General features: G+C 47.3%; 1 protein-coding gene across 1 annotated transcript in view; it reads right to left on the bottom strand.

Annotated features, from left to right (window-relative positions):
* Positions 1-18,043, bottom strand: part of GALNT2 (polypeptide N-acetylgalactosaminyltransferase 2) — a 178,926-nt gene that overhangs the window by 53,079 nt on the left and 107,804 nt on the right. The window contains exon 3 of the mRNA XM_081252175.1: positions 14,001-14,154. Coding sequence (XP_081108301.1) covers positions 14,001-14,154 — 154 coding nt within the window. The remainder of the gene's footprint in view (positions 1-14,000; positions 14,155-18,043) is intronic.

Here is an 18,043-nt window from a genome sequence, read left to right as displayed (position 1 = left end):
ACAGTAGGATGTCCTTCTTTTTATGGCTGAATAACATCCCATATTTTGTGTGTGTGTGTGTGTGTGTGTGTGTGTGTGTGTGTGTGTGTGTAACGCTTTCTTTATCCTTTCATCCACCAATGGACATTTAGGTTGCTTCCATGTCTTGGCTATTTTAAATATGCTGCAATGAACACGGGGGTTCAGATTATCTCTTTGAGACAGTGATTCCGTTTCCTTTGGATGTATACACAGGAGTGGAATTGCTGGGTTCTATGGTAGTTCCATTTTTAGTTTTTGGAGGGAACTCCATACGTTTTTCAGAGTGGCTGCACCAGTCTACATTCCCACCAACAGTGCGCAAGGGTTCCCTTTTCTCCGCATCCTCACCAACACTTGTTATCTCTGGTCTTTTCGATGAAAGCTAATCTGAGGTGTGAGGTATCTTACTGTGGTTTTGATTTGCATTTCCCTGATGACTAGTGATGCTGAGCACCTTTTCATGTACCTGTTGGTCATCTGTATGTCTTCCTTGCAAAGCTGTCTATTCAGGTCCTTTGCCCATTTTTTAATAGGATTATTATTATTTTTGCTATTGAGTTACATGAGTTCTTTATATATTTTGGGTATTAACCCCTTATCAGATATATGATTTGCAAATATTTCCTGTCGGTTGTTCTTTCATTTTGCTGGTTGTTCCTTTTGCTGTGCTTACCACCTGTTTATTATTGGACCCTCGACCTTGACCTGCACACTCCCTGACCTCCATCCTTATTTTCTCTCTATTGCATTTAACATTGTCTTATTCCATATAATTTGATCATTTATTTTATTCTCTTCTACTTTCACTCCCTCGCTGTAAGCTCTATAAAGGCAGAGATTTTTTTATCAGTTTTGTTCATTGCTGTTTCCCCAGTGACCAGAAAAATACCTGTCCCATGGCAAGCACTCAAATCCTTGCTGAATGAATAAAGGAATGCAAGAATCAAAAGAAATCAACACTGAATAATATAAAATTTTGAATCCAAGTGCAATATTCCTATTGGGATATTTCCTTTTTTAATAGACTGAATTTCCAAAGACATGAATTTTCTCTCTTCTTCTCTCATCATCGTCAGGTGGAGGAAATCATGGTTCATCCAATATAGTTAAGATGAGTGTTGATGGTGGTGGGATTGGCATATATATATTAATATGTATAAAACAGATAATTAATAAGAACCTGCTGTATAAAAAATAAAAAAAGATGAGTGTTATTTTAAGTCTTTACTTTTAATTTTACAGATTGAAAAGGGGATCTGGGTTCTTGCAGATTCCATCACTAGCACTTAACACCTCAGAGTACGTGTGGACGGGTCGGTTCCATAAGTGAGCAGGCAGATGTTCTGGGGTAAGAGTGTGGGTACGTCCACTGACAACACTGCTGCTTTCAAGCTCAAAAGAAAAGTTAAAAGGAATCCCTGAAATCATACTGTTTCAGAAAAGGTGAAATGTGCAGCCTAAATGACTGACGAAGTTGAAACACATTTTATACTGCTTTGGCTATTTCCTAAAACATACAAAAGATTTTTTTTTTAATGGTTCCATGGTGATGGTGAAGCAACTCATTTAAAAGTGTGGCTGAAACAGGATGGTTTGTTCAGACCCACAGAACAAAGCAATACTCTGCTGACCCCATTTTAATTGTTTTGATTTCTTCTGAAATAGGTAGGATTGCTGTTTCAAAGGTGTTTCTCTTTTGGTCAGTAATGAAACCCTCCAATGTCGCACGGCAGTGAGAAGACCCAGGTGCCCCTCAGTGTAACAGGTGTCACACGCTGGAGGCTAAATGTCTGCCACATACACGTCAGGAGCAAAGCTCAATAGAATAACGGTTCACTCTCTACTCAAAGCCGATTTCACACACTCACATGCCACCAGGCACATACAACAACAACGATACAATTACATCCTATATTTGTGTCATTATTGGCAGTTTATGAAGTCCTTTCATAGACATCTGAGCCTAAGAACAATGTGTAAGATGGGCAGGGCAGGCGTTATTGTTTTGTACATCAGAAATCCAGGGTTTAGAGAGATTACTTCCACCCTCGTCTGGGAGTAAGTGGTAGAGCCATTAACAATAGCTACGCTTCCCAACTTCAAGTCCACTGCTATTTCGATGCACTCTCATTTGGGACGACATTGCGGCTCAGGGCAAAATTTATGACCTGTGAACTTCATACTGAATTTAGTTCCAAATAAAATACTCAGGTTTTTTCTTGCTCTCAGTGATAGTCAAGTTCCTTGCTGTAGACCAACCTACCTTCTGAAAGCAACTAGAAATTTTTGATGAAACACACCAGAACATCTATTTGAAGGCACTGGAGTTTAACAAGGCAGCCTGGGGCTGTAGGGCCAGGTGCCAGGAAGGAGCCCTGAGAATGAGTCCAACACTCTCTGATCTTCCTCCCCCAAGGGGTATGGAGCCCAGAGGCTGAACCAGCCAGGAGAAGCGATGGTTTTGCAGGTGGCGGCCACGCCGGGCTCCTGCAAGAGGCATGGGGCTGGGGGTCAGGGCGCCGAGGAAGAGGGCCTCTGATAAACAGCCCAGACTTCCAAGGAGGATCCCAAAGGGCTGCTGCCCAGCAGCACAGAGATCTGGACGCTCACCAGCTCTCTCACAAAAGACAGAACCCCAGCTCTATTCCAGCTCAATTCCAGCCTCGATCAAGGCCATCTGCCCTATCCTAACTGCCTGCCAGAGAGCAAAACTAGATCCTTTTCAGAGGATGGAAACATCAGCTACGGACTTTAAATATCTCCGTATCTGTTCATACACAACAAAATATAATAACTGAAATTAAAATTCAATCAGTGGATTAGAAAGTAGAATAGATTTTCAAAGCAGGGGAAAGAATTAGTGAACTGGAAGGAAGGCCAATAGAATTATGTCCAGACTGAAGCTCAGGGAATGAAAAAGGATAAAAAATATGGGAAAGAGCATAAGAGGGACACAGGACATGTGGAAATATCCAGGAGTGGGGAGAGAAGATGGGGCACAAGAAAAACTGACACAGACATGAAACGACAGGTTCAGGAACAAGTACAAACCCCACCCAGGCTCAACACACAGACAGCATTAGGCATATTCTAGTGAGATGCTGAAACCAAAGACAAAGATAAATATCCTCAAGGCAACTAGAGGACAAAGTCAAGATGCCTTCAAAAAGCAACAATAAGACTAACAGTTGATATTTCACCAGGGACAGTGGAGGCCATAAAACAAGTAAATGACGATGTGCAAAGCACAGAAAGTAACCGTCAACTTGGAAGTGAAAACACTCTTCAAAAATGAAAGTGAAATAGATTTGTTCAGGCAAATGAAAGGATAGAATTCACTGCCAACAAACTGGCACTAAGAGAAATACACAAGTTGGATGAGAACTGGGGAAACAGTCTCGGGGGAAAAATGAAAAGGTAAGAAATGAGGAAAAATGGAAATAACAATATGCAGATAAATCTAAAGGATATTTACTGCAAAGAAACAATAAAAGATGTCCAGTAGGGTTTACACATAAAGAGGGAAATAAACCATATGACAATAAAGCATAAAAGGGAGAGGAGGGGAAGTGGTCTGTGCATTGTCCAGGAGAAAACAAGAGTATTCATTTATATTAGACTCTAATTAACAAGCTAACAGCTGGGGAGATACTTAATCCAAAGGAAGCATGAAAGGAGAGGACAAGGAACAGGAACAGGTGGGACGAATAGAACCCAGACAGGGAGACGCTACTGTTAACCCCCTATCGCCCACCAGCACTTGCGCTAAAGGAGAAAGGACTAAATACTCCAATTAAAAGACAAGACTGTCAGAGGGATCAAAATCCAAAATCCAACTATCTGCTACTTATAGGAGATACATTTGAAATATACATAAGGACACAAAACGATTGGAAGTTGCAAAAACACTGAATTAAAGCAAGGCGGTGTGTCTGCATTGATGCTGAGCGAGACAAAAGCATTACTAGTGATAAAGAGGGCACTTCATAAGGACAAAGGGTCAGTCCCCACAAACACAAGAGAAACTCACCAACAGGTCTAAATACAAAGGCTAGAGAGAGCTCCATGAAGCCCAATGCAGAGCGGGGTGTCACCCCTCCTGCTTCTCCCCCCCGAATGGCCAGCTCCTGGGGGACACAGATGATGCTCCTGTCATCGCTGGGTTCCCAGGGTGACGGTGGGAAGGGGCACCAAAGATAAAGACACAAGATTATATTGCTCGTTTAGAGCGATCTGACCATTTCTGCCCCAGTGCTAACCCAGAGGCACAGCTGGGAAACGGGGCCACAAGTGTGGACAGGCACTCAGGGATGAAGCTTTGCAAACGTTTGCTCACGGTCTTTCCAGAGACCTATGCTGGGCCCTTCAGAGACGCTAACACAGACACAAGCTGGATCACTATTGTGTAAGCCTTAGACTCTCTCCCAGGCCCAGAGCATTCTTTAAAAAGATTTTTTTTCAAATGAAGTATAGCTGATTTACAATGTTGTGTCAGTTTCTGCTGTACAGCAAAGTGATTCAGTTATACACACATATACATCCTTTTTCATATTCTTTTCCATTATGGTTTATCAAAGGATACTGAATATAGTTCCCTGTGCTCTACAGTAGGACCTTGTTGTTTATCCACCTTATATGTAATAGCTTGCATCTGCTAATCCCAAACTCCCAATCCTTCCCTCCCTCACGCCCCCTACCCCCTGGCAACAACAGCTCTGGTCTCTGTGTCTGTGAGTCTGTTTCTGTTTCATAAATAAGTTCATTTGTATCATATTTTAGATTCCACATAGAAGTGATATCATGTGGTATTTGTCTTTCTCTTTCTTACTTATTTCACTTAATATGATCATCTCTGGGTCCATCCATGTTGCCGCAAATGGCATTCTTTCATTTTTTTATGGCTAAGTAATATTCTAGTGTGTGTGTGTGTGTGTGTGTGTGTGTGTGTGTGTGTATATACACCACATCTTCTTTATCCATTCATCTGTCGATGGACACTTAGGTTGTTTCCATGTCTTGGCTATTGTGAACGATGTTGCTGTGAAATAGGGGTGCATGTATATTTTTGAATTATAGTTTTGTCCAGATATATGCCCAGGAGTGGGATTGCTGAATCATATGGTAACTCTATTTTTAGTTTTCTGAGGAACCTCCATACTGTTTTTCCATAGTGTCTGTACCAACTTACATTCCCACCAACAGTGGAGGAGGGTTCCCTTTTCTCCACACCCTCTCCAGCATTTGTTATTTGTAGACTTTTTAATGATGACCATTCTGACCGGTGTGAGGTGGTACTGCATTGTAGTTTTGATTTGCATTTCTCTAATAATTAGCAATGTTGAGCATCTTCTCATATGCCTGTTGGCCATCTGTATGTCTTCTTTGAGGAATGTCTATTTAGGTCTTCTGCCCATTTTTCAATTGGTTCTTTTATTTTTCTGTTGTTGAGCTGCATGAGCTGTTTGTATATTTTGGAAATTAAGCCCTTGTCGGCCGCCTCATTTGCAAATATTTTCTCCTGGTCTTTAGGTTGTCTTTTCATTTTGCTTATGGTTTCCTTTGCTGTAGAGAAGCTTGTAAGTTTGATAGGTCCCATTTGTTTATTTTTGCTTTTGTTTCTATTGCCTTGGAAGACTGACCTAAGAAAACATTGGTGTGATTTACGTCAGAGAATGTTTTGCTTATGTTTTCTTCTAGGAGTTTTATGGTGTCATGTCTTACATTTAAGTCTTTAAGCCATTTTCAGTTTATTCTGTGTATGGTGTGAGGGTGTGTTCTAGCTTCATATTGATTTACATGCAGCTGTCCAGCTTTCCCAACACAACTTGCTGAAGAGACTGTATTTTTCCCATTGTATATTCTTACCTTGCTTGCTGAAAATTGACCATAGGTGTGTGGGTTTATTTCTGGGCTCTCTATTCTGTTCCATTGAGCCATATGTCTGTTTTGGTACCAGTACCACATTGTCATTTTATTTTATAAATTTATTTATTTATTTTTGGCTGTGTTGGGTCTTCATTGTTGCGCATGGGCTTTCTCTAATTGCAGTGAGCAGGGGCTACTCTTCGTTGCAGTGCATGGGCTTCTCATTGCGGTGGCTTCTCTTGTTGCGGAACACAGGCTCTAGGCGCACGGGCTTCAGTAGTTGTGGCTCGTGGACTCTAGAGCGCAGGCTCAGTAGTTGTGGTGCATGGGCTTAGTTGCTCCGCAGCATGTGGGACCTTCCCGGACCAGGGCTCAAACCCATGTTCCCTGCACTGGCAGGTGGATTCTTAACCACTGCACCAGCAGGGAAGCCCCACATTGTTTTGATTACTGTAGCTTTGTAGTATTGTCTGAAGTCTGGGAGGGTTATGCCTCTTGCTTTGTTCTTTTTCCTCAGGATTGCTTTGACAATTCTGGGCCTTTTATTGTTCCATATAAATTTTAGGATTATTTGTTCTAGTTTTGTGGAAAATGTCATGGGTAATTTGATAGGGACTGCATTAAACCTGTAGATTGCCTTGGGCAGTATGGCCATTTTAACAATGTTAATTTTTCCAATCCAAGAGCGTGGGATATCTTTCCATTTCTTTGAATTATCTTCAATTTCCTTTATTAAATGTTTTATAGTTCTCAGCATGTAAGTCTTTCATCTACTTGGTCAGGTTTATTCCTAGGTATTTTATTTTTCTAGATGTGACTTTAAAAGGGATTGTTTTTTTACATTCCCTTTCTGATATTTTATTGTTAGTGTAAGGAAATGCAACCAACTTCTGTATGTTAATTCTTGTATCCTGCTACTTTGCTGAATTCGTTTATCAGTTCTAATAGTTTTTGTGTGGAGTCTTTAGGGTTTTCTATATATAGTATCTTGTCATCTGCATATAATGACAATTTTACCTCTTCCCTTCCAATTTGGATACCTTTTATTTCTTTTTCTTATCAGAGTGCTGTGGCTAGGACTTCCAGTATTATGTTGAATAGAAGTGGTGAGAGTGGGCATCCTTGTCTTGTTCCAGATTTTAGCGAGAAGGCTTTCAGCTTTTCACTATTGAGTATTATGTTGGCTGTGGGTTTGTCATAAATAGCTTTTATTACATTGAGGTATGTTCCTTCAATGCCCAGAATATTCTTTAATCGAGATGCAGACAAGGCCTGAAACGGTCCCAAAAGAACATATAAAGGGAAAAAAAGAGCGGTCTGGTGCTAAAAACTTGGTTTTATAAAAACACTAAAAATAATAAAAACAATTGAACAAACAGAAAGCACAGCAGCAGATGATGAATAACGGCATGGCTTTGGTCTGAATTTTGCACGTAAGGTGCATGTTAGCCCCTGCACTGAGGTGGGGGGAGGTGTGAAGCAAAGAGCCTTGCAGTTGGCCCCCTCCCACTGCCTGGCCACACTGGCTCCTGCACCTGCCCGCCTCTCACGCCAGGACAGGGAGGTCACACTGATGGCGCACAAGCAGCAGCCTCACCTCCCTCAGGGCATGAGAATGTTCCAGGGGAATGGAAACAGTGCATTCTGCCATTACACTGCCCTGGAGAACCCAAGGTGGGAAGAAGAGGAACAAAAGCCTCGGTTCTTCTCAATTTCTCGGGATTCTGTCAGCATGTGGTCAGCTGGGAACACAATTTCTCTGGAGTTTGTCTGCAAGCTACCAACACCCAGGCCTTCTTGCTTTCTGGGTGCCTTTGGGCCTCATGCCAAAGACTCCTGCCTGAAAACTGGGAGCAGACAAGACACTTGTGCAGAGCGGATGGCGAGGCACCGCGTCTAGAACGTAGAACTGTCAGCAGGAACCTGGCCACCAAGAGCTCCATCCCTCCTTCCCTCCCCTCCCTGTGCAACCTCAGGCAGGTGGTCCCACGCTGCAGCGGTGGCCCGGTTCTCCCACCTGCCATATGGACCGCGATAAAGCACATGGCACAATGACAGTAACGTCCAGGACTCCCGGGGAAGGGCTCCAGACACAGAGGGGCGCCTGGACAGGGGCCTCGGGCCATCTCACCTTCCTCTGCCCAGCAGGCCGGGACCACCCTGAGCTGCCCTCCCGGACGTGGGCTCCGCAGTCGGGGGCCTCTGGGGACCGGCGTGCGATGTCACCCAGAGAAGAATCTCCCTGCTGACTCCGAAGGAGCCTCCGCTGACTGAATAAAGTGAAAGCACATAAAAGCTGAGTACAGGCCAGGACACCACCCATAGTCCGACAGTGCGTGGCTGTGGTCATCGTGGAACAGGCGTTTAAGGCTCACTGCCCCGACAGCCACAGACGCCTCCGAGGCCAGCGAAACCCAGAGCAAGCAGCGGGCCCCGCTCCGCAGCGCGCCAGCCCCGCCGACCAGGACCCTGCCCACGGGGCCCCATGGGCTCGGAGGGGGTCCGCCAGGTCCCCGGCTGGCCCTTCGAATGCGGAGCAGGTGGGGCAGCGGCCATGCCAGAGGCTTGGTTGTGCGTGCTGATGAAACACGACTTTCGTAAGAAAAATATAACGAGCAAACAAGGCTCTTGGCCCCCAAAATGAGAGCCCCTCCGGCACCCCACTGACAAGAAGCGGAGACGCCCTTCGGAGCTGGGCTTCCTCTTCCTCCCCCAGATCTCCTGCTTTCCTAAAAATAAAACAGAATCTCACAATAATGGCCTTCAAAGCTTCACGCCAAGCTGCTGAGTTTACGCTGAGAACTTTTCCTTGGCTTCAACAATGTTTACTCTTCCCAAGTAACGGTGAAGAGTCTGGATGGCATCCCTCTTACAGCCCTTCATCCTGATGAGCCGCTCTCCTAAGACAAGCGACACCACCCGGACGCTCCACCAGAGCAATCAGCACAGCCCATTACTGAAGTGTCTGCCTGCTGGATGAAATTTTCTAAAAAACAAAAGAAAAGGAGAGAACAAAAAAAAAAAAAACAGCCCCTCTCGAGTTCTGATCTCTGTTTGGGCGGCATTAAAGCCAGACATTTAAAAAACTGGTCAAAACAGAGTCCTTTAGTGATTCTTTTCAAGGAAACAAAACAAAACCTTACGACTGTAATTTATAAGTTGAGTCAACACAATATGTCCTTGATGGAAAGGCTGCTGGATAAACCCACCAGGTGTGGGACTTGGACAAAGTCCTCTCCCAGAGAAGGACACTCGTGGGGTCGTGGTTGATTGAGGCAGCTCTGGTCTCAGGAGCAATACTTCAGTTTTAGACACAAAGATGTTTCAAAACCCTTCATTTTTAATTTCATGACAAAAGGGAAAGATGGAACTCTCTAACGATTTAACTTTTGAAAGCTGAAGGAAATCTGTTTCTTGACCAAGTGGTTCTCATTTTTAAGGGACTTAATACATAAGTAAATGAAAAGGAACAATGCTGGCTGATGGGGGAGAGAAGAAAACAAGATAATGTTTCTCCCTCAAGGGTTTATTCGATTTTACTTACATAAACAATTTTAAAGTAAACCAGCTCGAGCTCTCCCCGGCAGACAGAATGATGTTCCATAAACCTCCCGGGCTCCACCCCACTTCTACGCTTCACTTCCCCATCAGACGCAACTCTGGACAAACAAACAGAACACCAGAAAACAGAACACAACACAAAACCCTTCTGAGCCAGATTCTGGAAAGGCTTTAGCAGGGAGACGACCCTCCCCTCACAACAGCTCTGCTCTAAAAAGGCAGCAGAGCATCTCTGCCGGGGCCTCGGCACCGCGTGAGGTCTGAGCCCCTGCAATGTTGGACTGGAATCCAAGTCAGCCTGGGCTTTAAATTCACTCTCAGTGTTGGAACATCCAGAGCCGGTCCTGGGCCGCTCTCCTCCCTGTCTCTGTTCATTGCCTGGGGGATGATGCCCCACATCATGGCTTTAAGTACCACCTGTGCATTGAGCATTCCCAAACTCACATCCCCACTAAGACCTTTCTCCTGACACACTTCCAAACACCTACACAGCAGGTCTGCCCACCTTAGAGGGTTAATGCACTTTGGACTTAACGTGTCTGGATTTCACCCTCTGACGTGTCCCCTAGACCTGCTCACCCACAGCCCCTCCGTCTCACGAGGGGCCTTGCTCCGAGCCACCTTCCTTATCCACCCATCAGCCCATCCTGTTGGCCCTGCCTTCAGAATATGCCCAGGTGTGACTGACTCCCACCTTCAATGCTGAGTCCCATTACCTTTTGCCAGGACAGTAACAAAAGCTTCCAAAGGTGAGGGGGGGAGAAACAAGCCATCTGAAAAAGGCACCTTCGAAATTCCCATTGGTTTAATTTGCTTTTAAGTCTCTATAATTTATTTGAAATTTCAAATAACATTAAATGAGGTAGAAAATCTTTTTTTTTTCTTTTTTTTTTTTTGACTTCTCAACTGTACTTTCTCAACTGTACTTTCAAGACTAGGATGGGCTACCATCTTTCTAATTTCTAAGAGACTCTAAGAGTTCCTGTACGTCATATCAAGTATTTCACTCACAGCAGGCTTTTCTATGCTTCCTCCTTCATGTAAATATTTTTTCTTGGCACGTTATTTGTTATATACTTAAAAAAAGCTAAATAAAGCATAACCCCAAAGTATGGGTTTTTTTGTTTGTTTGTTTGCAAGGCTCTGAACCTGATTCCTTGGATCTACCCCAGAAGACAGTGAAGAAGGGGTAGGTTGTAACCGTGTCACTTTCCAGTCCTGGGAGAACCCGACACAGAAGACTCATCTTGGGGGTTCATCTGATCTCCCTTACTGCTTAAAAATCTCCCTTTCATCCGCCTTTGTTCTTTTATGACTCTTCATATTATTAATGCTTTACAGGGCACTCACCATATGCTGGCCACTGGGCTAGGCAATTCACTCACTCAACAAATACTGAGTTTACCAAGTGCCGGGAGGTGGCCGAATAACAAGCCCGGATGTAGCCCACGGCTCTAACGAGTACATTCAAATGATCATGTAAATAGGTAAGACACATGCTGTGTAGGTGGTGATAAGGGTCATGGAGAAGAATCAGGTAGGGAGATGCTGGGGGCCGGGGCCTCACTCCTAGGGCAGGAGATCAAGGGAGGGTCTGGAACAAAATCTCAGGGGAGGAGGAGCCAGCCCTTGGGAACATTTCTTTAACTCTCACGGTAGCCAGATGTCATCATGTTACAGCGTCTCATGAAAGACAAAGGCCGCAAGATCAGGAACTGGAGAGTCCCGATTGCGACCAAGGTCTGCATAACTCCAAATCCCTTGTTCTTAATTAAGCTCCACCTCCACTGCTGTCAGATTTATCACAAGTGAAAACTGAACTCTACAGGGCAAGCATGTCCATCGGTCTATACAAAGAGAGACACTGCAGAGCCAAAAACTATTGTATTTATATAGGAAGGTCACACACTTTAACAGCCCTCTGTTAGATATGGAAGGAGATGGGATGGATGCAGAGCAGTAACTTGATCTCCTGAACCTGACAGTCAATAATATTGGTTGTTCTAAAGCTGATACTTTGAAGACAGGACATGGCCTCAGTTCCAGGCATCAAACTGACTTTGGGGAGATTTTAATTTAGCCCAAACCCAAAGAACGTGGAAGGCATCCCAGCTGCTACTTTCACACATGCAAATGAACATGACACAGTAGCTGGAACTAAAATTAAAGCCACCTAAAACACAGCCCACTGTGGGATGACTATTCAAACATCTGTTTGGACAAACTTGTATTTCAAAAACTGAAAAAAAAATAATATATATATATATAGTTTTGAGGACACTTAAGGGACTTGCAGTGGAGACAGAACTCCAGCCCACATGTTGATGAGCCATCAGAAAGGACACCCTTTTCTCTCAGCTCTGAGGGAAGGTTACAGCAGGAAAACAGCTCTTAGACCAGTGAGGTGAAACCAACACCATCTCATGGAGATGTAATTCAAAGCGGTCAATTCCAGTCGCCAGGTACGATTTTTGAGCTAGATTCTGCTAGAACCTGAGCCCGCTCCTGAGTTTAGGCCAAGCCCCTCTGAAAAGCCGCGCTAGCCCTTTCTGGCCTTCAGCCACTGCTCCTCATCCATCACCGGGCAAGTTATGGACATCGCTCTCTGTGCAGCAAGGACAACCTTCGTGTCCCGTCCATGAGCTGTGGGGAGCGGCTGGCACAGGCTGGGTGCGGTGGGCCCACGAGCCTGGGGATGAGGGTGGCGGGTACGCATGCATCTGGGACCCTCCCCTGATGTGCAGGTGGGCACCGCCCTGCGGCCGTGCACCCAGCTTCAGGACTCTCCCGGAGCCCACGCGGTCCCTGGACCCCTGCTCAGCAACCCCTATTCCAGATGGGTGCTTACCAATTACCCGTGCTGACTTGAAGCAGCAGCCCGGTACAGGGGCCGAGTAAAGCTGCCTTAAATATAAATTAATGGGTTACAGGGAATATTAAGCAAAGACAATCTTCTGGGCTGGATTCATAAAAATGATGAGATTCTTAGTATCATGTGCAATATATAATATGTTTATATATCAATCATATGTTTCACATAGTATATCTCACACACACACACACACACACACACACACACACACACACACACACACACACACACACACACACACACACACACACACACACACACACACATCCTGAGTCTGAAAGAACTGTAATTCCACACCCTTGTGAGCTGTTCTGGGTACACAGAGCTGACTACAACCCCAAAAAAGCTTGGTAAGAGCAGGGAGAGAGCACCTGTGTGGTTAAGTGGTGCTTACACGGTTACAAAGTTCCCCTGAAAGCACGAGAGAAGAGGAAAATCCTTTCAAGGTGTGTTATTTAACTTAGAAAACAAAGCCAAGCGTCAACACGTGTTCACGTGGAGCTTGGTCGCTCCTGTCTCTCTTCAGCTCACCTGCCCCTCATTCCCGGGAACTCACACCCGGAGAAATGGGACCTGGCTGGCCCTTTGGGGGACCAGGGCTGCCTGTCACAGCCCGGTCACTGGCCTCCTGCGCAGATGCCTCCAGCTCAGGACTCACCTGGACTCCCGTCACCCGGGTGCCCTGAACGCGCTGGACTGGAGCAGACTGTCCAAGGGCAGTGCTGCCCCCTCACCTCTTGTCACCCCGTCACCTCCCCATCCACCAGAGCAGGAGAGGCTTCTCTGGCTGGAATCCCGGGACCTGAGTGCAGCGTCTGAGTTGCAGTGGACGTGGCATCCATGTACCTTTACATGATGGGTGAAGGACTCTACAAGTAACCAGGTGAGCAGGAAGGCCTAGTGGCACCCAGGGGCAACAGCTGCCCTCCAAATGCGGCTCCTTATTTTTTAATAGAACAAGACTAACCGTCTAAGGCCCCCACTTCCCAATGAAAGATCGTTACCAGCAAGGTTCAGAGGTACAGAGTGGCAGTGAGGGTCGTGCTATCACTTTCCTAGTCGGTGGTGACAAATGCACATCTGAGCGTCTGGAGGCCCGAGAACTCCCAGGTCCCCGAGGAATCTAGGGAAGGATGTAGAGCAGAGCCTCCCACCAGCCCCGGCACTCGAAGTGGGGAGATGGCCCTGGGCCCCCGCCTCCGAGTTCTGCTCAGTTTAACCTCGACCCTGCGGGGCTGTTTCTTTCCCCTCTCTGGTCTCTAGAACATTCCCAACTAAAGCTTCCCAGTAAGCAAGACTTTAGCACTTCCTCCCACTGAGCTTGTGAACGATGGAAAACGATTTTGTGAATGGATTTTAAAAACAACGAGTGACCAGTACAGACGAGGGCAGTCACACCACTTTCTCTCGGTGACTCTCAGGCTCTGACCAGCAGCCTGCAGCCTCTGGACCCGCCAGGGGCGTCGGGAGGACTGGAACCTGGCCCCAAGCGGCCCTTTCACATCCTGCGGCTGAAACTCCATGACCACGTGCCTCGGAATTTTCCGAGTTTTCCGGCCCCGTAAAGACACGGCACACGTTGTTTCGCAAAGCGACAGAAAAAAGGAGCATCCTGGGGGAAGCTACTCACTGTGACGTAGGAAGTGGCCAGGGTGGCGCCCGGCCGCGGGCTGACACTTACTGGTCATGCCTGGTGTCGGGGACGGCTCTGTCCATCTGCAGCTTATCGCTCTCCACTTGGTTGAACTTGTTGCGGGCATAGGGGTCCTGCCCGGAGCGGACCATCGTCCCGCCAACGTAAGCCTCCTGGTTAAAGTCTCGCCATCGCACTTTCCCTGCAAGAAGCAGAGCACAGGGTGTGGGACGAGGGCGCGAGGGCGCAGCCCCGAGGCCACGCGTCGGTGCGACGTCAAGGGCCAGCGCCGGGGCTGCCGCTGCTGGCAGTTCTAACCAGCAAACCACCTGAGAACAGGCAGCACCATGCCTGTACACTGGCAGCCTGAACCGTGACCGTTTGCAGCATGAAAGTTAAAACCAAGACTTCGAGTATTTGTCCCGGGAACAGAATTCTATGCCAGTCAAAGTATCCCGGAGAATGGCACCATTGACACTCCATACAAAAGGAGATAGGCTCTGCTTGTCCCACCTTTCCAGGGATCACAGTAATGCCAAAAAGCACCTCAGACACGGTGACAAGGATCCTGAACAAATGAAAGTAAGGCGCCCCATCGTGTGACATCAGGCGGCACAAAATAAGTGTTTACACAAAAATAACACCCCCAAAGAACAGGACACCGAAACAACCCCGGAGAGACCTCCTCAGAGATACTTCCTGCAGCCACTGCCACATCGACCCCATGACATGGTACGTGAAGCCTTTTCTGGCACACTCACACCCTGGCACACTGACGTCCTAGGACACACACGCCCTGGCAGCCTGACATCTTAGCACATTCACACCCTGGCACACACCCCCTGCACAGTCACATCCTTGTACACTCATGTCCTGGGACACACGTGCCCTGGAATGCTCACACCCTGGCACATTCACCCTGATCACATTCACACCCTGGCACACATATCCTGCATGGTCACATCCTTGCACACTCAATGTCCTAGGACACGCATGGCCTAGAATGCTCACACCCTGGCACACACCCTGCCACATTCACCCTGATCACATTCACACCCTGGCACACATATCCTGCATGGTCACATCCTTGTACACTCATGTCCTGGGACACACATGGCCTGGAATGCTCACACCCTGGCACGCTCACCCTGATCACACTCATGTTCTCAGCAGGAGGGGACGGACACGGAGGTAGTCTGGCCTGTCCACACATACGTTAGCGTTGACTCCACTGCCTGGACTAGCTGTTGCGGCTCCAGGACCCAGCACAGGGTTCTCTAAGAACACGCACTGGCCTGGAAGTTTGTGCCAGGGTGGGGTAGGGGCAGTGCTGGTGCAGCCTGGGATCTGGAGGGAAGGGCACTGCTGGGTGGGGCGAGCCTGGACAAGCCCGGGCGCGAGAAGGCAGAGAGATGAGCAAAGGCACCGATGCTCAGAGGGAGAACAGTGGGAGGAAAGAGCGACTCGAGACCAAACAGTTGGGACTTACGATCCACCTGCCCTGCCCCGGGTTGGAATCTTTGTTTACCACTTGCTACCTCTATGATCTTGGGCAAGTTATTCATCCTTTGAAACTAAGTTTCCTAAAAATAAATAAATACATAAAATGAAAAAAGAGTTTTCATGAGGATTTAATGTGCCAATTCAGTAGATGTGCAAACTCAAACCAAATTAACAAATAAAAAAAAAGGGGGAAAGAAAAACAGTAACAACAACCCCTGTCCCCTTGAAGTGGTAACGCTCTAGTGGTCACAGTGCAGAGACGAAACAGAGAAACAAGAGGTCAAGGGGCAGGCAGCTGGGGGCTGCTGTTCTACAGGGGCTGGTCTGACTACCCCCATCTCATCACAGCTGGTTGCCATGGAAATGATGCTCGGGGTCACAGTGGTCCAGCCTCTCAAATAGGAAAGCAATTCCAAAACCCACAAGCTCCTAGGCTACGGGGTGATCCTGTGCCCCTGATAAATGTCTGGCTACGGGAGCTGGCCTGTGTGCCCGCATTCTCTCCCATCTAAGATGAAATGTTTCCAGCACACGTTTTCCACGTTGACAGCCCTAGAGATACCTATGGATCATCCACTCTCCCCACCTTTCTGCCTTCACCCTGTGCTCCAGCACACCCGCCCCTCCTTCTCACCACACGACCTCACCCCTCACAGGCTACACGAAGCAGGAGCCTCGGCCAAAATCTACCCCAGCTGCGCCGACCACAGAATCCAAATGAGCTGGCTCCCACTGATTTGTTTAATGGCCTGAAAACTCTTCACTGCAACAAAGAACTTGGAACTACATCACCCCATACAAGGCCAGAGGAAGGACCATAACCCAAGAGATGCTCGTCTCTAGTTCTGCTTCTTGCGTGGAGAACTGGGGTCAGCAGGAAGAGGGCTGGTCGTCGGGCGTCTGTGTGTGGGGGTGGGGGGTAAGGCCTCTGCTGAGCTCCTGGACCTTCAATCTCTTTGTGCCATCAGACCCCCGACCCCTTTCTGCAATAAGGCAGCACAGGGTTTCATGGATGCCTCATGTCAATCAGCTCTGGGGCTAGGGTTTTCCCTGCCTCGGCCCCAAGCCATTGCTGTGTACTAAGTGTCGACTACATGCTAGGTATCTCACTGGCTCCTGTGGGTACAACAGCGAACACAGAGCTGATGCCCACCTGTGGAGATCACGCTCTGGGAGACTGTGCGGGGCTGCAATAGACAAGAAGATAATGACCATGGTAACAACTGCACCACTGAAGCCTAAGTGCTCAGATGGTGAGGACTGTAGTTCTATGAAAGCACCTAATGGAGGAGCCCAATCTGGACAGAAAGCGGGGGCCGGGAGGTGAGAGGCTCCTGCGGAAGGAGCATCTGAGCTGAGAGCTCAGCAGCCAGCAAAGCAGTGGAGAAGAAGCCCTCTGTGACTTCACAGAAACACATCTTTCTTCAACCTCCAAAGAGGGTGTGACCACTGCCCCCACCAGCAGAGGCACCCCACAGTGACCCCTGCCCTCTGACATGACATCCTCTATAGCACTCCTGAGGGCCCTACCTGGCCCGGTGACAGTTAATTTCCCAAGGCACACACCATTTTACTGGAGACAGATTATAAATGACTTTATAGCTTAGTGATATGTTAGAGCGCAGCAGGGACTTTCAAAAATGTTTGACTATGACATACATCTCACGTCGTGGCCCGGACGTCATGCTGTAAACACACACACAGCTGAAACGAAGGTTTTCCCCTCGCTACATGTGAACACATAATATTCTATTGTTTTGTGTGGGTGTGACTCATAAAACTGGCTCCACGCTCTAATAATGGGTCAGACCCACTGGGCTAAAGAACCATTATAGAACTCAGTTATTTCTGTATTACATGGAATTGCTAGGGCTGGAGCAGAGTCAGGAAAAAGCAGCAGGAGCAGGCTTCTCAGAGGGAATATATGCCTGGGTCCAACCCCAGACAGGAAGGGAAGCAGCAAGTCAGAGGCTGGAGAGAAACCATCAAAACCGTAGATACCACGTCTGAATATACTGACTTTTTAAAAAACGACACTCATAAAACATCTTGTATTTTTATCACCTCTTTAAAATCTTAGAAAGAGCATTAGAATAAGAGTTTCCAAAAAATACACAAAAATCTAGTGAAAATGGACTTGGCTAAGCAGAAGCAGTGGATGGAAAATACCCCCCAGATATGAAACTTCTCATGAGAAGACAGAAGCCAGCTTCATCACCGAGATGACAGGAAAACAGAACAGGGGCTGAAACAACAGCGGGGGCGAGGAAGGGACCTTCACCCTGAGAAGGGCTGTGGAAACCGCTCGCTTATTACACTAGGTTCTGAAGGTCTTTGCGAGGAGATTCATTTCCAGAAGACAGGCCTTCGTAGATGTGGTCTTTGAAGCTGAAAGAGGGACTGTGTGACCCTGAGTGTTGACACCTCTGGTTCTGTATGAAGGTGAGGCTTCCTGATGGTTCCGTCAAGCTGACACCCCCCGCCCCACTGACAGCCCTCAGGCAGGCTCCCAGCCCCTTCCACAGACACCCGTGGCCGCTCAAGTCCCCCACCCCCCAACCACCCTTCGAGGCCAAGATCGTCCCCTG

Source organism: Mesoplodon bidens (assembly GCF_964165515.1).
Source record: "Mesoplodon bidens genome assembly, chromosome: 1".
Lineage (NCBI taxonomy): Eukaryota > Metazoa > Chordata > Mammalia > Artiodactyla > Ziphiidae > Mesoplodon > Mesoplodon bidens.
This window is presented reverse-complemented; position numbering and strand designations above follow the sequence as displayed.